Source organism: Balaenoptera physalus (genome assembly GCF_965194825.1).
Source record: "Balaenoptera physalus genome assembly, chromosome: 2".
Classification (NCBI taxonomy): Eukaryota; Metazoa; Chordata; class Mammalia; order Artiodactyla; family Balaenopteridae; genus Balaenoptera; species Balaenoptera physalus.
In genome coordinates this window covers 142,129,001-142,151,449 of record NC_138883.1, presented here as the reverse complement: position 1 = coordinate 142,151,449, position 22,449 = coordinate 142,129,001, and the positions used below count along the sequence as shown (strand labels likewise).

The following is a 22,449-nucleotide window of genomic DNA, read 5'->3' as shown; positions in this document are numbered from 1 at the left end:
CACAGAAAGGACAGAAATGGGAACACGCTCATTAAACAAGTTCTCTGAGCCTCATCAAATAAGAGTACCAGAAAGCTCCACACCATGACCTCCAACCCAGGAGAACGGCCCCACTACAGCCATGACCTAACCGCACACTCTTGACTTTTTTTAAAACCAGTATTTGAAATTTGCCAAAATCATGCACATGTTTGATAGAAAAGCCGCAAAGAGGAAAAACACAAAGAAAAAAATCACACATCCTTCATTACCCAAATATAACTACTGTTACTAGTGGTGTGTACATTTCTAGTCTTCTCTCTTTTACTCAAAATCAGGATTCTACTGTAAATAATATAATCTCTCTCCATCTTTTATTTAGAAAAATTTCAGACCTATAGAAAAGCTGCAAGTAGTACAACGAGCCTTCACCTAGACTCACCAGTTAGCATTTCCTCTCCCTCTCTTTCTCTCTCTCTCTATAAATATTTTCCTGGGTTTCAGCAGTTGTTAACATTTTCTCTTTCTTTCTGTCTCTCTCTACAAATGTGTTCTTAGACCACTTGAGAGTAAGTTGTAGACATCATAATACTTGACCCTTAAATTCTTCAGCTGCATCTCCTAAGGACAAGTCAAGTCATCAAGGGTCAAAATAAGAAACTTCCAGGTGAGGGATAGCTGAGCATTCTTGGTAAATCTTGAATCAGGGGAAATGTCAACTGACCCCTTCTTCACTGTCCTCCTCCCCCAAGACCCATGGACCACATTCCCCTCCTGGTGGGTGGGCATGCTCCCCCCCATGAGGTACTGGAAGCCGCCTGAGCAACACATCACAACCCAGGGAGGAACTGAATGCGGCGGTTAATGCAGTCACGGAGGAGAGCTGTGGTGCCCCCTCGTGGTGATATGTACAATCCTCCCAGGCATGAACTTGAACTCAGAGGGGACCCATCACCATTTTTGTACCTACCATTTACTGAGTGACCACCCTGTGCCTAGCACTTTACATGTATTTTCTCACTGAATACCTACGAAGCCTGGAGAACAGGCATCATCAAAATGTTCAGAACACAGTCTGGCACATAGTAGGTGCTCAATAAATATTTTTGAATGACTAAGGGAACTGAGGCCTTCAGAGGCTAAGTAACTCACCCAACGTCTCCCCCAGTTAGTAAGTGATAGAGTCATAACTCAAATCCGGGACTTCCCTGGTGGTGCAATGGATAAGACTCTGCGCTCCCAATGCAGGGGGCCCAGGTTCAATCCCCGGTCAGGGAACTAGATCCCACGTGCATGCTGCAACTAAGAGTTTGCATGACACAACTAAGGAGCCTGCATGCCGCAACTAAGGAGCCAGTGAGCCACAACTAAGGAGCCAGCGAGCTGCAACTACGGAGCCCACTTGCCGCAACTAAGACCCAGCGCAACCAAAAATACCCTCAAATCTGAGTATCTTAGCCATTTCACTTCGTTCCTCGAGGGACACTGAGACCCTGGCAGGGAGAGCCCACCAAAGCCCCCCAGCTCTGTAGTGGCAGGTGGTGTGAGAGTCCACGGCTCCACTGACAACCCTCTTCCACCTGACAGGTATGGTCAGATCATGGCAGAAATTGTCAACAAGAATTTGAAAACCCCTAGAAGTTTGTTGTGGATGGATTGGAAGAGACCCCTGCTTCCCCAGAATGGACTGAGTACCATTAATGATGCTTTTATAGGAGGAAGGAACACAAGCAGAGTCCCTGTGAGGCTGGGGTTTACAGAAAGGGGAAGAGGAAAGATGTATCACATAATCGTTTATCTGGATGACGGAGAGAGGAAAGGGGTCTTAGACTAGGGGCTGGCAAACATCTTCTATAAAGGGCCAGATAGTAAATGATTTAGGCTTTATGGGTCATAGGGTCTCTGTTGCAGCTGTTCAACTCTGCTGTTGTAGCACTTACATAAGTAGATGAGACATAAAGCAGTGGGTGTGATGTGTTCCAGTGAAATTTTATTTACAAAAACAGGCAGTGGGCCAAATTTGGCTGTAGTTTGCCAACCCCTGTCTTAGATGACTGTGTCTGATAATCCAAATATACTTTAAAAAAAAAAATTGAGAAAGCAAAAAGAAAAGACAGTCTTGACAGGAAGAAAATACCAACTTGCAGCCCTTCTTTTCTTACCAGCCTGAATTCATTACTCCTTTTCTACCAGTCTGAATGAGCTTTGAATGCTGAAAGGATCTTACCATCAAGCAAACCACTATTCCTTAGTCCAGAGACAACCCCGGGTGCGGTGTGGGGAGGAGATAGAGACCCAGAACTCTACCTCTTTTGGAAGAAATTCTCGCATCTTTCCTCCAAGGGCAACACCTGGGGGAAAGTTGTGTCATCCAACACATTAGCTTGAGGAATGGTGCAATTTCTTGAGATTTGTTCCAGGAGTGGGTAGGCCTCGAAATTAAAATAGAAAATAGAATTTGGGATGTCCTCGGCTTGGCTGGCAGATCCAATTTCATCTGGATGGTCTCCTGGGACAAAACAGGAACACCGCGTTCTGTTACAGTGATCCCTTTCTCTGTGGCCTTGTAGTCCCGGCGGGCATGAGGGGCCGCTCTCTGCTTACAAAGCCGGGGTCACTGGGGTTGAGCTGTGAGGGGCTCACTTGATCTGGAGGAGCAGGGGTCCAGAGAGGAGACCTTGTCTGGCATTTTATCTAAGTGCCAAGTGAGGACTCAGTGGTGGTGTCCTGCTGGCCTGTGGTGGATGGGATGAGGCGTGGGGAGGAGACTGGGTGGGGTCACCCTATGCTTTCTGAGAGGACTGAGAAATTCAGGGAAACGGTCAGCAGGCCACAGGTCTGGGCAGCAGCCCTCACGATCCCCCTTCCGTACCTCGGAGCAGGAAACACGGGTGGTGTAAAGACACGCCAAACACTGGCTTCCAGGGGACCGCCAGGTGGTAGGACCTTGGGGGAGCAAAGGCGCAGACGATCTGCGGCTTGGCCACATCCATGAGGTGCACAGAGCCATTGCTGGAAAAGATCAGCACCTGGGGAGCAAAGAGATGGTGAATGGGGACTTCTCCACTCTGTCACTCACCCCCGTGTGAAATAAGAAAAGCAGCTAGAAATAAAAAAAGAACAGAGAATTTTTTCACTCTTGGCACCCAGCCTGTGGCCCCAGCCAGACCGTTCAGGGGACAGCAGCAATGTGCATATTTGCTCCTATGGAGCCGCCAGCAGGAGCTGGCCGGCCCCAGGGCTGTGTCTGTTCCGGGCCCGTCCTTCCCCACTTGGCCCTGCTTCTCTTGCTCCTTCCCCCTCCACACGGCCAGGATTCAGTTCTGCATCTGTGCCGTACCCTTTCCTCCCACCTCCTTGGGGACTGTTCAAGCCAACGGCCGCTCCTGCCCTGGGATGGAGCTGAGGCCTCTCTCCTGCCTGGGCTCTTTCCTCTCTGTAGATGAACATACTAAACTCACCGCCATCTTTAAAACCCCCCTTGACCCTACATCCTCTTCCCGCTGCCACACACTCAGACGCCTGAGAGAGCCTCTCCTCGCCCTCCCTGCACCCCGACCTCCCCTGCTGTCCCCCTTGCCATGGACACTGGTCTCCACAAAGTACTCGGTTTCTCTTCAGCACAGGACCCTGTGCTCTCGCTTTCTTCCAGTCCTTCTCCCTGAGCCGCCAGGAGCCCCCTCCTGGTTTTCCTGGGGCGCCCCTGTCCATCACTTCATGAGCTCATTTTCCCTGTCCCGGAAGACTTACAGTGTAAGTGATGGTAGCGCCCCCGGGAACGTCTTCTCTACGCACCTCCTCGCTCTAGCCAGCCGTGCTGCTCCCCACGGCTTTAACTACCGCTAACCGGCTGCTGAGCACAGAATCTACGCTTTCAGCCCTGGACTCTCTCAGAGCCTCTTCTGGGGGTCCTGTAGGCCCCTGACTCCCGGCAGGGCCACACAGGGAATCACAGGCTTTCCCTCCAGGCCTGTGTTTCCTTCAGTGGCCGTGTAGGGATTAGAGAATCAGCTCCACAAGCCGAGAGCAGCCTCAGTGCCTCCCTGTCCTCTGGCTGCAGCCCAGGCAGCCCTGGGCTGTGGGGCCCGTCTCCTCACTAACGCCGCTCCACTCGCCGCCCTGCCCTGGACACAGTTGGAGCTCCCTGGCTCCAACTCCCCTCTAAGCTTCAAGCTCCATCCCAGACAAGGGCCCCTCTGCTCCCACCCCCCAGCCTCTTCCCTCTCCACACCCCACAGGAGTCTGATCCTGCAGCTCCTTGAACTTCCTGCCGGCCTGGGACACGGTGTTCTCTCGCCTCCATGGTGCTGCCCTCTTAGTGCCCGTGGCTCAGCTCACTGCCCATCACTTCCTCCCCACCGACCTCTGCAAGCTGAGTTAGGAGGCCCCTCTCTCCGTTCCACAGTATCCTTTGCATGATATATCACAGCCTTTCTCAGGTTCTATTGCAGGTGCTTGGGGCTCGCCTGTCTTCCCAACTGAACTGTGAGCTCCACGAGGGCAGGTGCTTTCTCCTTCGTGTCAGTGCCCAAAGCTAGTCTAGTGCCCAGCGCACGATAGGCCTTCAACAAATATTGGTTTGGCCAAAAAGTTCGTTCGGGGTTTTCCCTAAGGTGGGATTAAAAACCCAAACGAACTTTTTGGCCAGCCCAGTATTTTTGGAAGGAATAAAGAATACGTTCACTAAAGAGGAATGAGGGGCCTGAGGAACCTACCATGCCAGGTAAGGCTTGGACTGGGGCCACTGCACAGATGGCTTCATCCAGGTGCTTCACAGGCCTATAGGAAACAAGACACACAGACATCCAGACTTGAAGACTTTTCAAGTTTTGCTATCCTCTCCTAGGCATATATCCTGGAGAAATTCTTGTCTATAAGCATCAGGAGGCATGTCAGAGATGTTCACAGCAGTGAAAACAGGGAACAATCTAAATAAATCATTGGTAGGAGAATGCTTAAGTAACTGTGTTACATTATACGATGGGATACAATATAGCAACAAAAATAAAAGAGCTGGAGCTACATACAACATGTATGGCTCTCATGAACAATATCACAAAGCAAGTTACAGAATAAATAGCATTGAAAAACAAGTTGGAGAATATACATAATATGATTCCACTTACAGGTCCCCTAAAATATGCACAGCTAAACAATATATTGCTTGGAGATACAGTCATATGGATATGGTTAATTCTTAAAGGAAAACAAAGAAATGATGAATTTAGGAAAACATAAATAAATTTTAAAGAAAAGAAAAAAGAAAAAAGGGACTTCCCTGGCGGCACAGTGGTTAAGAATCTGCCTGCCAGTGCAGGGGACACGGGTTCAATCCCTGGTCCAGGAAGATCCCACATGCTGCGGAGCAACTAAGCCCGTGCACCACAACTACTGAGCCTGCGCTCTAGAGCCCGTGAGCCACAACTACTGAGCCCGTGCGCCACAACTCCTGAGCCCACACGCCTAGAGCCTGTGTTCCGCAACAAGGGAAGCCACTGCAATGAGGAACGTGTGCACAGCAACAAAGAGTAGCCCCCGCTCACCGCAACTAGAGAAAGCCTGCGCACAGCAATGAAGACCCAGTGCAGCCAAAAATAAATAAAGTAATAAAAAAAAAAGAAAACAATGTGGTAGATTGAAAAAAAAAAAAAGTAGACATAATATTTGGCAGTAACTCCCACTAAAAAGGTGGAGTCTATTTTTCTGCTGCTTAAATGTGGGTGTGGCCAGGTGACATGCTTTGTCCAGTGTCAGAGGCTTAGAAAGCATCAGTGAAACTCGCTGGCTTCTGGGAGCCCTCAGGCTACCAGGTGACGGAGCCTGAGATGGTCTGCAGGAGAGGCCGAAAGGAAGAGTGCCCCGGACAACAGCTGCCAACTGCCTGGTACGTGAGTGAGGCCGGCTTAGACATCCAACCCCTAACCGAGCTGCCAGCTGCCCAAAGGCACCTGTGAGAGCCAAGGCGAGACCAGCCCATAGTGCTGACTTACTGCATCAGAGACTAAACGCTGACTGTTTTCTTAAGCCATTAAGTTGTGGAGTGGTTTGTTATATGTAGCAATAGATAATTAAAAGGTGGTTAACTTGGAGGAGGAGAGAGAAGGATGTGATCAGGGAGAAGCACACAGAGAGCCTTAACTGAATTGGAGATGATCTATTTCTTAAGCTCGGTGATGGGTACAGTGTAGTTCTCACCCCCCCCCCGATATGTATGCTAAATACACCCCCTCACACATATTGTACAGATCATTTGCCTGCATAAAATAGTTCACAATTTAAAAGAGAGAGAGACCCTTGGAGAAACTGATAAAAAACTGTTTTGGCAGAAATGACCCTCTTCCTGGTCATGTGGGATATGAAAGAAGTCATTTGTGCCATCATACAATTTATATATATATATATATATATATATATATATATATATATATATATATATATATACACCCACATGTAAAAGACATTGGTGATCTTGAGAAGCTCACTGGGAAAGTGATGACTAGAGGGAAAGTGGACTCTAGGCTGAGAGATTGTCAGTTTTTACCATTAAATAGCATCATCTGTCTGGCAGATCATGTACCCACCCTGCCCTCAAGCCACTGACCTCTCCACCAGCACACTGAGGGTGGGTCTTTGGGTCCCCGTGGCTGCCACCAGATGGAGAGAAGCATCTGTACACAGTACCACACATTTCATTTGGGATTTCACTGGACCCTCGGGATACATGTTCTGTCCTTTGTGGACTAAGAAGTATTTCAGGAAGTGAATGCTTTGGCAGAGACATCTTTCAGGAAGAGCGATGACCCCAAGAGAGAGTCCTGGAGAAAGTAAAGGCACAAGCAGGTCAGAAAAGGGGGAAGAGGGAGGCAGCCATGAGCGCAGGGTCTACGACCAGCAAGAGTGTGAGGGACGTGAGGGCAAAACCAAGCAATGAGCATCCCCCGAGGGTGAAGGCAATAAACCCCAATGTCCGAGGGGAGCCCCCTTCAGGGGGACCCCTTCTAAGTATTTGGGGGAACCAAACCCATGGAGGGGGGCAGGGTCAGCACTGGAGCGGAGGGAAGGAAGCTACAACGCAGCCAGGTACTGACTCTAGCCATCAAATGTGTATCAGAGGCACGGCGGTATTAGGCAGCTGTGGGGCTCACCTTCGGCTAGGTCCCACAGTGTGAGCACACCATCCTCGCAGGCCAGCACCAGGTAGGAGTAGCAGCCGCTGAGCTGAGACACCGCAATGGGTGCAGCACAGGGCCACACGCCCTCGGGGTCTAGTGGGGAGGACACCACTCGCCAGGCTGCCCCCCGGACCCCGCCCCCACCCATCACCTCCACCTGGACAACGTGAGACCCAGACTGGTCTGCCTGTCTGGACTCACCATCTCTCTCCTCTCTGTGCAATGCTGTCTCCTTCCTCAGGATAATATATATAACAAGTTACACCATTATACTACAGCTGACATTGAATGAGTACTTAGTAGGTGCTAAACAGCATGGTAGGCACTTTAATGCATTATTTCATTTAATTCTCACAAGGACCCTATGAGGTGGGTCCTATTAGTACCCCTGTCTTACAGGTGAGGAGACTGAGGCAGAGAAGTAAGTGACTTGCCCAAGGTCATATAAGCCCGGTCAGTACGGAAGTTGAGATGAGAAGCCAGGTTGCCTGGGAGAGGGATGGAAGGAAAGAAATTCTTCCCTTGTGAGTTTTTAAACTTTACTTCTGAGATATAACTCTGAAGTACAACATAGTGTTGTACTTCAAGGAATTCTCACAAAAGTGAACTTGCTCATGTAACTGCCTCCATGAGTTTGTAAAAAACCACCACCACCCATATTTCCTAAGTGCCTTTCAATTTCAAAGAGCTTTCACATACAGAAACTCTGAATTTTGCTATTCACAACAAATGCATGCAGTGGATAACAATGGTGTAACTGAGTAGTTTTCTGTTTTGGATGAGAAAACGGGATTGGGGTGTGAAGTGACTGGCCTGAGACTACACAGTTCGCAGACAGTTGTGCTGGGACGGGCCCTCTGGTGCCAAGCCCACCTTCTTTTTACCTTCGTTGTCTAAGGAGCCCTGTGGACCTGATGGGGCTCTGTCCCTATGGACCTGTCATCTTTAAGAAACATGACAGTTCAGAGACAGAGCCTTGGGGTCACACCACAGCTGCCAAGCCACCCACTCTGCCTGCACAACTCTGGTCCCCTAAAGCCACGCTGCTGTGTCAGTCACGTGCTCTCAGCTAAGCTGAAGAAGGACATGTTCTCAGAGCGCTGAGCTTAGGCCACTCCCATCTCGGCAGTAAAGTACCAGCTTTATCCTTCAGCGTTCGGTTAAGTGAATAGAGGAAGAAGTTGTGACTCCCAGTCCAGTGTACGCCGATGACACAGGCTACCCCTGGGAAAGAAGAGAGGAAATGGGCATTACGTAAGGAGTCTGGGTGGCCTTTGGTTTGTGTGAAGGGATTTGCCCAAGAGGAAGTCAGTTTGAAATGGTTCGTTCTAATGGGCAGCACCCAACTGAAGGGTGAGCTTCCAGATGAGGGGCTGGGCACCCCCCCAGGAGGGCTGTTCCTACAAGTCGCCTTCCTGTGCAGGGAGTGCAGGGAGGATGGTCACAACTGCCCCTCAGCTGCTTTCACATCTTCTAGATAATTCATGTCCACTTGGCTGTCAGTGTTTTAAGTAACATTTTCTACAAAATTCTGAATTCATATCCAGAAGCAGCCTGGCAGGACGTGTGTGCACACCGTCCTCTGTGGCAGCTCACTCCCTGAAGACAGTGCCAGCCTCCATATCAGGGGATCTGGGCTCAGGGGCCACAGGTCCAACCAGAAACCATTAAGCTGCCGCTGGCAGCCAACTTTCCACCTCATTCCCTCCCAGCAGGCAGGGTGTGCTGTGCAGAACTTCCCTAGGAGGGCTTGCCAAGCATTCCCCCAAGGTGACCACCTGCTTCACGTTCATTTACCTGGGGGGCTCTTGACTTCCACTGGCATTGCAATTATGCAGCTAGGAAGGAGGAAGTGGAACGTGGCCATACTGGGAAAGAAAGAGACACTGGTCAGAGCCATGGCAGATTCCTTGGCAAGGAGAAATGCTGGCAGAGTCTTGGTAGTAAGACCAGAAATGGGTAGTTCAGATGGACCTTCCCAGGAATTCAGGACCATGAGGCAATCACATTCTATGTGCTGGTCCTGGTGAGGGCAGGGCAGGTGGAGCGGTGGGAGTTATTCCCAGGCCAGGAACAGCACCCAGTGTGGGCAGATCCCTTCCCCAAGAGATCTTGGGGAAGATCCCTTAATGCCAGACTTGGGTGAAGTGCATAAATGCTCCTATCCTGGGAGCAGTACAACCAGTGGTGTGCTGATAAGTTGGCACTCTTAAAAAAAACCAAAAAAACCCTATTTCCTGATTTACAGGGTTCGTAGCTTTTTGTGGTATAAATACTCTCACTATGGACGGTTACCAGTGGTTTAATAACTGGCTTGCAAAATTCCTAAATACCTTGCTGGGCAGCACAGCACTGAACCTTACTGGGTTCCAGTTCAGGCCTCAGGTAGTTTCTGTTAGGGCCTAGCCCTGGGACTTTGTGTGAAGTGAGAAAATTCAAGGCCCACTTGACGGCAAGATGAGAGGTTTCACTTCCCACGTGAAGCAAGAACATCCCTGAGACCCACAGTCACCGTGAGGAGAGCTGGTTCCTGAACCTGCTCCGCCAGATACTTCAAGGACTTGGGCTCAGTTTTTACAATCACTGAGGCCTACCTGCTGACCGAGATTAGAAAGTAATGTTTTAATAATTACACATTAATGTATTACATTTAGAAAGACTGGATGGAAATGGAGAAAAATATTAATAGTGGTGACTTTCATTTGTTGAGACGTGGATGGATCTAGAGACTGTCATACAGAGTGAAGTAAGTCAGAAAGAGAAAAACAAATATCGTATATTAATGCATGTATGTGGAACCTAGAAAAATGGTACAGATGAGCCGGTTTGCAGGGCAGAAGTTGAGACACAGATGTAGAGAACAGACATATGAACACCAAGGGGGGAAAACTGTGGTGGGGTGGGGATGGTGGTGTGCTGAATTGGGCGATTGGGATTGACATGTATACACCGAGGTGTATAAAACTGATGACTAATAAGAACCTGCCGTATAAAAAACAAACAAAACAACTAATACTAAACTTTCATTGGGTTATTTGTATGGAAATATGTTAATATAAATGTTTCAGACATTACATGAAATTTCTAAAAATCTTATATGTTCTGGTATAATGTTATAAGTCATAATTCTAGTTATTACTTTAAAATGTATATCTCAGAAATAACTAAATTTCCTTGTCAATTGCAAAAAAAAAAAATAGTGGTGACGTTTATTTCCCTCTTGAGGATCATCTGTGCTGTCTAGATAATCAGGAAAACAAATTTTTTTAAGGAGACGCTATCATACAAAAAATTATAAAATAGGGAGTTCCCTAGTGGTCCAGTGGTTAGGATTCAGTGCCTTCACTGCCGTGGCCCGGGTTCAATACCTGGTCGAGGAACTGAGATCCTGCAAGCCACGTGGTATGGCCAAAAAAAAAAAATTCTACAATAAACTCTACTTCTCATCTCCATAGATGTCTATGCCTTCTTTAAAATCTATGTTATCAGCCTTTGTTCGAGCTATATTTAGACAATCTCCATACAACTTTTTTTTTTTAAGGAATTTTTTCTTTTTAAAAGAAATTTAATTAATTAATTTATGGCTGCGTTGGGTCTTCGTTGCTGTGCGCGGGCTTTCTCTAGTTGCGGTGAGCGGGGGCTATTCTTCATTGTGGTGTGCAGGCTTCTCATTGCGGTGGCTTCTCTTGTTGCCGAGCATGGGCTCTACGTGTGTGAGCTCAGTAGTTGTGGCTTACCGGCTCTAGAGAGAGCAGGCTCAGTAGTTGTGGTGCACGGGCTTAGTTGCTCCGCGGCATATGGGATCCTCCCGGCCCGGGGCTCGAACCCGTGTCCCCTGCACTGGCAGGCGGATTCTTAACCACTGCCCCACCAGGGAAGTCCCTCCATACAACTTTTCAAAAGACTTTTCTGAAGTTCTCAGAAAAGTCCCCCAAACCATCGAGAGCTTTGAGACCTTGAATTAATTCAGGTCCTTGGGTTGATTCCTGCGTGTGCCCAGAGAGGAGAAGCTCCCAGGGAGGAGGCGTTCTGGCTGGGCCCCCTCCATGGCTCACCTGAGCGGCTCCTCCTCCCACTCCCCATCCAGGTACTTCTTGAAGGTGGCGTTGAAGATTGCCGCCTGCTGCTCCCACTGACTGTCCTTGATGAAGTGATTCTGCCCAGAGCCCAGCCCACAGCAGTCCTCTATCTTTGCAAAGACTTCCAGGGGGCTTTTAAATGTGGTACCTAGGTTGAAAATATTCCAGAATTGGTCAAACCATCTGACTTCCTCCTTCCTGATTTCCCCCTTCTCCATGCTTCCCAGTTTCCTGCAGAATCTCTCATCCTCAGAAATCTGTTCTTGCTTTGCCCAGGTGTTCAGTCTTCTTCCCAGCCTCTCTCCTACTCCACCAGCTCATGGAGCACAGGCAAAGGGCAGCTGCTCTCCTCCTCCCACTTCTCCATCTCCATCCTGCCGTCATTTCCTGTTTCCAGACTACAGAATCTCCAGAGGCCAAGGACATGTTCACGAGTCACTAGAGGCCTTAGATCACTGTTGCTGTCTCCCCAGCTCAGCAAGGCCCCAAATCTGCCATTACTTGTGCTATTCAGCTGCTGCTGCGGACCTACATTCGACAGTCCCAGCCTCCTCCTGTGCTTACATTTATCCAACTACCTTCCTTTAAAAAAATCTCCTTTCTCTGCCAATCACTTTTCTTATCACTCTCCTTCCCAATAACCTTGCATTTCCTTCTTTTTCATCTGCTCCTAAATCCACAGTAAAACTAAGTGATTTATTTTCTGGGTTCACAGCCCAACTTTCAGAACTTCTGAAAGTGCCCAGGTCCCTCAAGTTGCCCAGGAGGTCTCACTGTGCCCCAGGTCTCCTTCCCCAGAGGCAGCCATTGTTATCAGTTTCTTGCATAAATTTCTAGAAAGAGGCCCCTTCTAGATGGCAATATATTATTATGTTATATAATATATACAGTATTATATTATATTTTTTATATGTATTACATGTACATTTGTATATATTTTATAAACAAATGATAGCATATATCAACTAGCAGTCCTCAAAATGTGGTCCCAGATCAGCAGGGATCTGGCAGGGTTAGAAATGAAGGTTCTCAAGCCCCACCCCAGACCTACTGAAACAGAACCTCGGTGGGTGGGGCCCAGCAATTTGGGTTTTAACAAGTCCTCCAAGTGAGTCTGATCCAGCTAAAGTTTGAGAATTGCTGTCATACACTAGAACCCTTGCATTTTGACTTAACAAAATGTCTTGGGAGATCTCTGCATTTCAGTACTATAGATCTTCTTCGTTGTTCGTTGCTTATTTTCATTTAGTAAATCTTTTTCTTGTTGTGAAATATAACACATTCAGAAAAGAGCATAAAAATATATCTTAATAAATTATTATAAAGCAAACATCTGTCTCTACTGAGGTCAAGAAACAGATTATCACCCCTCCCTAAAAGCTTCCCAAGGGCCCTTCTCCAGTCATAACCCCCTGGGAAGAGCGGCAACCATTCTCTTGGCTTTTATGTAATCACTTCATGACATTTATTTTACTTTTGCTACCTAAATATGCATCTAAACACTACAGCTTTGTTTTGCCTGATTTTGAGCTGTACACAATGGAATTACACAGTGTTAACTCTATATGTGCCCTCTTTTGCTTAATATTGTTTGTGAGATTTATCCATTTTGTTGTGTATAGCTTAGTTTGTTCATTTTCATTGCTGTATAATATTCCATTGAGTGAACTAAAGTTTATTTATCTGTTCTTTTATTGATGGATATTTCAGTTGTTTCATGGTTTGGGGCTATTGGAAATCATGTCATTATTATCATTCTTGTACATGCCTCCTTGCACACATTTACTTGCAAGCCTATCAGGTATACACCTAGAAGTAGGGTGACCAACTCATTCTGGTTTGTGCAGGAGTTTCCCAGTTTTAGCACCAAAGGCCTCACATCCCGGGAAACCCCTTAGTCCCAGGCAAAATGATATTCTTGGTCACCCTACCTAGGAGTGTAAATGCTGGGTCATAGGATATAACTTATCTTCAACATTACCAGATAATGCTAAACTGTTTTCCAAGGTGGTTGTACTGACTTTTATTGCTAACTGTAATGTATGGGAGGTCTGATTATTCCACATCCTCACCAACTTGGTATGATCAATCTCTTTTAATTTTAGCCATCCTGGTGGGTGTGGAGTGGTATCTCATTATGGTTTTAATTTGCATTCCTGATAACTAATTTTGTTGAGCACCTTTTTATATGTTTATTGGCCATTTGAATAATCTCCTGCCTGTTTTATACTGAATGATCTGTCTTTTTCCTAACAATTTTTAGGAATTCTTTATATAGTCTGGATGTGGACCATTCATAAGTTTTACGTGTTTTGCAAATATCTTCTCCCAATACATGATTTGTTCTTTCATGTTTTTAATGATGTCTTTGGATGATTAGAAGTCCTCAATTTTAATGTAATCAAACTTATCAACTTTTCTTTTATTATATATAAGTACTTCTTGTGTTTTGTTTAAAAAGTCTTTCTCTACCCAGAGGTCATAAAGATATTGACTTATTTTCTAAAAGTTTTATTGTTTTGTCTTTCATATTTACTTCTATGATTCATCTGGAATTTAATTTTGTATATCATATGAGGCAGGGGTCAAGTTTCACTTTTGTTTCCATATAGACAACCAGCATCATTTACTGAAATGACCATTCACTACTCTGTAGCACCACCTCCGTCAGGTACCAAGTATCCATTTATGCTTAAGTTTGTCCTGGCCTCTCTATCCTGTTTTATTAATCTATTTTTCTATTACTATTTCTATCTGTTTATATTTCTGTATTTTATATATATTTCTATTATTCACTCATCTCTTTTTCTACCTTGTCTTAATTACTGTGGCTTTATAATAAATCTTGATGGAGCAAATCATATCACCATGTTCTTTTATAAGAGTGAATTGGCTATTCTTGGTGTTTTGCATTTCTCTCTTTGTTTTTAATGGTTGTAAAGTATTCTGAGTGTACCAGATTTATCTAACTAGTCTTTTGCCTCTATAAATAGCACTGCAGTGAACATTCTTGTAGGTATATCTTTGAGGTCATATGTGAATATTGAGAGGATAGACTCTATGTCCCATGTCTACAGTGGACTTCCCCTCTGCTCCTCTTAACCAACTCCCACTTATTCTTTTTTTTTTTTTTTCCTCCCACTTATTCTTCAAAACCTTCCCAAATGTTCCTTCTTCTGGTAAAGCCTCTGCCTATTCCCTGGGCAGAGTTAGTTACTCCTTCCTCTATGTTTTCATGGCCCTGGATGTTCCCCATTGTTGCACTGATCATATCCTACTATGGTGGTTTCCTCCTAGTCTCTCTTGGTACACTAGCAGCTTTTAGAGCACAGGAGATGTGTCTTACTCATCTTTGTGCTTGGTGTAGTATTGGCACTGATGAATGAACTAACACAGGAATGTAGGAATGAATGAACTCCACTAGCACTTGGGAAAGATGTCTCTTTCCTGATATCCCAATTCTGTTAGTTAACTGTATCCTTGTAACATTTATATTTTTAATCTTTAGGTCTCAGAGCTTATGAATTAAAAAATTATCTTCAGAACTATACTTGTCAATTAGATATTGCTGCCAATAAATGGAAAAGATGGGAAATGTGGAGAAAGGCAGAGAAAGAAAAAACTAAGAAATCAATGGCAAAAGGAAAGAGAGTATTCATTGAGTTATACCTACCTGCAACTGGTTTGGGTGGTTTGATTTTCATTATGTAAACCGGAAGACTCAACTTAACATCTCCTCTAAAAGAAATGTTTATATCCTACAATAAGGAAAAGGCACAGCTAATAAGCCAACAAAGGAGATAACACTGCATCATTAAAAACACTCATTTCAAAAGAAGGCAGAAAAAGAGGAATAAGGAAGAAAAACAGGTGGGACAAATAGAAAGTAAATAGCAAAGTGGTAGATTTAAACCTAAACATATCAATAATCACATTAAATATAAATGGCCTAAACACCCCAATTAAAAGGTAGAGATTGACAGAGTGTATAAAAAGGCAAGACCCAACAATATGCTGTCAAAAAGAAACTCATTTTAAATACAAAGACACCAATATATTAAGAGTAAAAGTATAGAAAAAAGATACATCTTGTAAACTGATCAAAAGAAAGCTGGGGTGGCTGTATTAATATCTGACATAATAGATTTCAGAGCAAAGAATATTACCAGGGATCAAAGAGTCATTGAATAATGATAAAATGGTCAACTCTCAAGGGGACATAAAATTCTAAATGTTTAGGCACCTAATAACAGAGCTTCAAAATACAGGAAGCAAAAATTCTTAGGTGTGAAAGCAGAAATAAATAAATCTACAATCTCACAGATTTCAAAACTCTTCTCTCAATAATTGACAGAATAAGTAGACAGAAAATCAGTAAGAATCGGAAGGGAAAGCAGTGAGGATATAGAAGACTTGAATAACTTGGACCAACAACAACAAGAATACACATTCTTTTCAAGTGCACATAGAACACTTACCAGGATAAACCATATTCTGGGCATAAAACAAGTCAATAAATTTGAAAGGTTTCAAATTATATGAAGTATGTTCTCTGATCACAATGGAATTAAGTTAGAAACCAATAAAAGGAAAAGAAAGATGTCTGGGGGCTTCCCTGGTGGCGCAGTGGTTGGGAGTCTGCCTGCCAATGCAGGGGACACGGGTTCGAGCCCTGGTCTGGGAAGATCCCACATGCCGCGGAGCAACTAGGCCCGTGAGCCACAATTACTGAGCCTGCGCGTCTGGAGCTTGTGCTCCGCAACAAGAGAGGCCGCGATAGTAAGAGGCCCGCGCACCGCGATGAAGAGTGGCCCCCACTTGCCGCAATTAGAGAAGGCCCTCGCACAGAAACAAAGACCCAACACAGCCATAAATAAATAAATAAAACTAAATTAAATTAAATTAAAAAAAAAAAAAGAAAGATGTCTGGAACATCTCAAGTATTTGGACACTAAATAACATGCTTCTAAATAATCCATTGGTCAAAAAAGCTATAAAAAAGCAAATTAGGAAGTATTTTGAAGTATTTTGAAAAATGAGAATATAACATATCAAAATTTAAAGGAAGCAGCTTAAGCAGTACTTAGATATAAGTTTATAGCACTAAATGCCTGTGTCATTCTGCAAAGTTCATAAGGTCTTGGTGTAGGCAAGGACATAGGAATGATAAAGGTCATACACAGGAATGATAAGGTCAGGAAACAAATGGGAAAAGAAGGATTACTCAAAAATATTTGTGTGGCAATTGCTATTTTAAAAGAATAGATAAAAGTTGATCTCTTCCTTGCTCCATTCACAAAAGGAACTCCCATGTGTATAAAAGAGTGAAATGTCCAAAAAAAAAAAAAAAACTATGAAAAGTATTAGAAGAAAACACAGGAGAATTTATTTATAACCTTGAGATGGAGAAAGCCTTCTTAAGTGCAATGGCTGTAAAGAAAAGATTAAAAATTCTGACTATATCAAAATCTAAAACTTCTTTATAACAAAAAAGCACATAAGCAAAGTAAAAAGGGAAACAACAGAGTGTAAGAAAATATATAATGGGCAAAGAATTCACAGGCAATTCACAGAAGATAAAACCTCAATAGCCAATAAAAGTATGAGGAGATTAATGAAAATTAACATGAGATGCCATTTTGTTCCATCAGTTTGCACACACAAAAAATTAATATCAAATTTATCGAGGCTGTGGAGAAATACTGATTAAATGTAAATTGTCATGCCATTTTTGGAGGACAGTTTAACAGTATCTACATTAAAACTAAAAACACACATATCCTTCAGAAGCACTCGGGTATACAAAGAAGAATTTACAAAGATTTTCATTGCATTATATAAAAGCCACCCTCAGTATCATCAATGGACAAACAGCCAAATAAACTATGGTACATCCTTAATAGGAATAGAACACAGGATGTCAAAAGAATAAGGTAGGTTTATCTGACATTGCAAAACTTTGCCAATAAGTTGATTAGTATAAAAATGCAAATTTGTAAGAAAATATATATAGTATGATGCCACTTATATAGGAGAAAATTCCCATAAAATGAAACTATATTTTTCTAAATAAACTGATATCAGAATAAAAATATACACTAAAGACCTAGAAAACACACACCAAGATAATAATGGTGATGACCTCTGGAGAGGGCTGCTCTATCTGAATTACTTGGCTTTTCCCAGAGTGATGTGTTCACATATTATTTGTATAATTTGAAACATAATGTAATTTTAGAAGGCAAAAAGGAAAGGAATCTAGAAAGAGACTTCCATTTGGAAGTTCACCACTGCTCTTCTGATAGGCCAGAATCCCAAGAGCTAAGCCTATGGAAAGTATGGTATGCTCTCTGCCTCAGAGGGAGAGCCAGGAAGCTCCAGGGAAGCCACTCTGTTCTCTACAGTATCCCAATACAAAGACAACCTCCAACACCAAAAAAAAAAAACCCTCAGTTTGGTGGATTGGGCTGTTACTTTGGCAGGGGCAAATTGGATTTCATGGGGCCTGAAGTATATATGATTTAGGGGTCTTGGTAAGAAAGAGAACACAAAAGTTTGAACACAAAATGCCCATGACCACCCTAATACCACTCAATCTGGGGGAAATTGTGACAGAGGGGAAGTTTGAGTGAGAAGAGATGGTGGTCTTACATGATTATGGTTAAAACATGTTACTTTTTCCAATTTTACAAAAGTACGTGGTCATGTGAACACACTGCTAGGGCCCCTCCTACGGTCTTGGAAGGGGCCATACAAGTGAGGGGCCCTGAAATTTAAGCTCCTTTATCTTCAGGGAAACCCATCTCTGAACAAATGACTTGGGTCAATTATCCTCAAGGATAGGGGGCTATCTTCAAGGGAATGAGGCACAAGATTAAGTCAAAGAGAATCTGAAAATAGTACCCTGGTAGAACATTTTATTAGTATATTTGATATTTAAGGTAAATTTCAAATCAAAATAAAAATTTCTAACATGTAACTTAAATCTCTTTGGAGATTTTCTTTGACATTTCTTACCGTTTCTAAATTATCTGCAGTCACGGGATCAAGAGTGTTCTGAGGAGAAAAATGAGAAATTATTTCTCAATAGGTTTGGTATATGTTCCCCTTCTTCCTTTAATCTTTTGAGATGCTCTTTCTTCCCCCCAATTATTTTCGTGAGATGTGAACTCATCCCGTAGACATGGAGGGCCAATGTTTGTGTGGTCCTCTGGCCTGCGGATTTTAACACATGATCCTTGTCCTCTAGGATCTTAAAATGTATTTGGGGAAACAAGAAATCATTAGTGACATTAAGAGGAAATATGAGTAGAGGGGAGGAAATCAATTAGGAGACTATTACAAAAATCTAAGTTGAAGCGAATATGTCTGATTGGCAAAATATATCAGTGATGTTGACAATTATATTTAAATAACTATCAATTCATAGGACACAAATTACCACTGTAACTGGCATTAGTTGATTGCTTCTCAGTGTATAGAAACAGCGAATTATGGCAAGAAACCACCCCCATTCCAAGGTGCTTTTCCAACTTGGATAATAAATTAATCCCTCAAAAAATGTATCTGTTGGGCACCAAGTAGGACACCATGCGGTGGTTGATAAAAAGAAGCAGAAGCTATGATCTTAACAACCTAGAAATTTATCATCTAGTTAGGAGAAAAGGACTTCTATGCACAACCGGATAGTATGTGAGAAGTGTCAAAGAGAGGTATAGAGAATAAATTCCGTAAGAGTTTAGAGGGGGAAGGTCTCTGGGCCAGTAACTCTCCCAGGGATACAAAATCACACCCTGCTATGAAGACATTCACTGGAGAGAAAAGGCATTTATTCACAGCCACTCAATGAGCTCGGCATCATTGAGTCTCAATCTTGGTCTCCTATATTAATAATTTCACTAATTCTTTAGCACCTAATACAGTATGTTTTAAAGGCATGCTCAATGACTATTTGTTGTTGTTGATTAAAAAAATAAGTGCACATCAGATAGATGAGAAAATTTTGTCTTAGGGACTTCCCTGGTGGCACAGTGGATAAGAATCTGGCTGCCAATGCAGGGGACACGGGTTTAAGCCCTGGTCCAGGAAGATCCCACATGCCGCGGAGCAACTAAGCCCGTGCACCACAACTACTGAGCCTGCGCTCTAGAGCCCGCGAGCCACAACTACTGAGCCCACGTGCTGCAACTACTGAAGCCCATGCGCCTAGAGCCCATGCTCTGCAACAAGAGAAGCCACCGCAATGAGAAGCCCGCTCACCGCAACTAAGAGTAGCATCCGCTCGCCGCAACTAGAGAAAGCCCACGTGCAGCAATGAAGACCCAGTGCAGCCAAAACGAAAAAAAGAAAAAAAGAAAAAAAAGAAAATTACATCTTAAAATAATATTTACTGAAAAACTATATTTTAAAGACATGGCATGAAGCCCAGGGATCACATATAATTAAACTGAAATGGTAGATTTCCTACCTTCTAAGAATAAATGAAGAATGCATGTATTCCTATACAGTGAGTCTCCTACATACAAACGAGTTCCATTCTGAGAGCATGTTCGTAAGTCCAATTTGTTTGTTAAGTCCAACAAAGTTAGCCTAGGTACCCAACTAACATGATTGGCTATATAGTACTGTACCGTATAGGTTTATAACACTTTTCACACAAATAATACATAAAAAACAAACACAGAAAATAAAGAAAACATTTTTAATCTTACAGTACAGTACCTTGAAAAGTACAGTAGTACTGGCTACATCTCCGCTGCTTTTACTCTTGCTTCCAGACATCCTGGGCTTGAAATAAAGATACTGTACTACTGTACTCTATACAGTACTGTACAGTAAAGTACACAAAAGCACAACAACTTGTAGAAGATGCACGCATGTGACAATGTACACCAGACGTGTGAACGCATGTTTGCATCTTTGAAAGTTCGAAACGTGAAGGTTCGTATGTAGTGGACTTACTGTATATTTAGAACAACCCTTTTATACCACAATCTGGGGAATTTAGTGGAATGGGAGACATGAAAGGATTATTTCAACCCGGAGGGAAAAAATATATATCTATCAGAGTCAAAAAAACAAAGACTCTTCCAGAGAAATGCCTGGGAGTGCTCTTGGTGGAGAGGCAACACCTAGACGAGAGAGATACCGGATTCTAATACCTCTGCTTTTTTTTTTTTCCAAATTATATATATATATATATATATATATATATATATATATATATATATATGTATATATATATATGTATGCATATAGGAGTAAAATTGCTTTACAATGTTGTGTTAGTTTCTGCTGTACAATGAAGTGAATCAGCTATATGTATATCTATATCCCCTCCCTCTTGGACCTCCCTCTCCCCCACCTCCCCACCATCCCACCCATTTAAATCTACAAACAATAAATGCTGGAGAGGGTGTGGAGAAAAGGGAACCCTTTTGCACTTTTGCACTGTTGATAGGAATGTAAACTGATACAGCCACTATGGAGAACAGTAAAGAGGTTCCTTAAAAAACTAAAAATAGAACTACCATATGACCCAGCAATCACACTACGGGGCATATACCCTGAGAAAACCATAATTCAAAAGGACACATGCACCCCAATGTTCATTGCAGCACTATTTACAATAGCCAGGACATGGAAACAACCTAAATGTCCAATGATAGATGAATGGATAAAGAAGATGTGGTACATATATACAACGATACCTCTGCTTTTTAACATCTTATTTTAACCACAGCAAATTGATTTGAGAGACATGGGCCAGTGTGCCTCTTGTCCTCTCTTATGGCCTCCAGAAGGCCTCCTTCATCTTGAAATTGCAAGGAGTTAGGCTAGATGTGGGTCAAGGGTAGGGAGAAACATATCAGTTGAAAACAGGGATGTTGCCTACCAGTTGCAGCTGTCTGACTTTTTTCTTTGGATTTATGGTGAGTTGGGGGTACTCCACTTCCTTGAGCCAAGACTCCTTAGGCAATTTATACACATCCAGCCAAATATCTCCGGCTCCTGCATTGGGAAACCAAGGAACCATTGAGCAACTGCAAGCAGGCAACAAGTTTCCCCTGAGAAATGGCCCGTCTTCACAGAACCTCTGTGAAGGTTGGCACAGAGACCAGCGGGCACCCTCAGAACAGCAACTTTGACAAACGGAAGGAGATGTAGTTCTGCAATGGTCATTGCCAGTCCTCACTCACGGAGAGCTGCAGAGCTCCTCTTCTCAGGCCACTGCCTCTAAAGGAAACGGGCCTCTCACTCACAGCACTGAGGTAACAGTTTTTAACCAAACTGTCTGTGCTGACTGGTCTCCGTGTTTTCTAGGTTCCAATGGTAAATTCCACTGATGTTTTGTCTCACAGCTATTCCCGTCTGGGGAGGAAAGTGGCATATATAGAATCAATAACTGAGAGGGGTATGGCTGAGAAAGGGTTAGAATTGTGAGAGATGCCCCAGAGAATTCTTCTGACCAATATTTGAGGAGATGACAACCCATGGGGTGGTTGTGAGACTATCTCGTCAAAGAAACCTGCTCAGCTTCTATACTGCACTCCTGCCAACCTGGGAAAGGTTACTTTCCTATGATGGGATTCTGGCTAAATGTTTCCTAAAAAAGTAATCTATATAGACAACTTGATTTCAGACTTTCGGCCTCCAGAGCTGTGAGAGAAAAAATATCTGTTATTTTAGGCCACCCAGTTTGTGGTAATTTGTTACGGCAGCCCTAGGAAACTACTACAGATAGTATATAAGTTTCCTTTGATGCATAAAGCATTGTAAAATATGTATCTTTCTCCAGCACCTGACATATGAGGGGACTGGGGCAAGAATATACAGGGAGGCCCATACACCGCATGTCTAAATATTTAAAAATTAAAAATCAAGCTAACAATCGTTTGGATAAAATATGTTCTATCACCACAGGAATAATTGCAAGAGGCAAAATCCGACACTGAATGCTAAAAATGGTGGGCAAAACTTTAAGGAGAGCATAGTCTCCTTAGAGACTAAAGTTTAGAGACTAAACTTTAATGGTGGGCATAGTCTCAAAGTATCTCCCCCCAGTTGTTTATCAATCACTGTGGAGATTTCAACATGTCTCAAAATTCTTTGATCCTCCTACAACCAGGAAATGGTGTTTACATCCTCTCCCCTTGAGTGTGGTCTGGACTTAGAGTATGGAAAGGGAAAAACAGTAGCTCAACAGTGGAGGAAGCTGG

At 43.5% G+C, this 22,449-nt stretch overlaps 1 protein-coding gene across 5 annotated transcripts in view; it reads right to left on the bottom strand.

The window, feature by feature from the left end:
* WDR93 (WD repeat domain 93) overlaps positions 1 to 22,449 on the bottom strand; it is a 50,894-nt gene that overhangs the window by 6,551 nt on the left and 21,894 nt on the right. For all 5 annotated transcript variants that reach the window (XM_082449543.1, XM_082449546.1, XM_082449547.1 and 2 more), the window contains 11 exons: positions 21,126 to 21,241; positions 18,248 to 18,286; positions 14,904 to 14,988; positions 11,207 to 11,378; positions 8,949 to 9,019; positions 8,289 to 8,375; positions 7,125 to 7,244; positions 6,581 to 6,794; positions 4,695 to 4,758; positions 2,852 to 3,008; positions 2,287 to 2,488 (listed from right to left, as the gene is read on the bottom strand). In XM_082449543.1, coding sequence (XP_082305669.1) covers positions 2,287 to 2,488; positions 2,852 to 3,008; positions 4,695 to 4,758; positions 6,581 to 6,794; positions 7,125 to 7,244; positions 8,289 to 8,375; positions 8,949 to 9,019; positions 11,207 to 11,378; positions 14,904 to 14,988; positions 18,248 to 18,286; positions 21,126 to 21,241 — 1,327 coding nt within the window. The remainder of the gene's footprint in view (positions 1 to 2,286; positions 2,489 to 2,851; positions 3,009 to 4,694; positions 4,759 to 6,580; positions 6,795 to 7,124; positions 7,245 to 8,288; positions 8,376 to 8,948; positions 9,020 to 11,206; positions 11,379 to 14,903; positions 14,989 to 18,247; positions 18,287 to 21,125; positions 21,242 to 22,449) is intronic.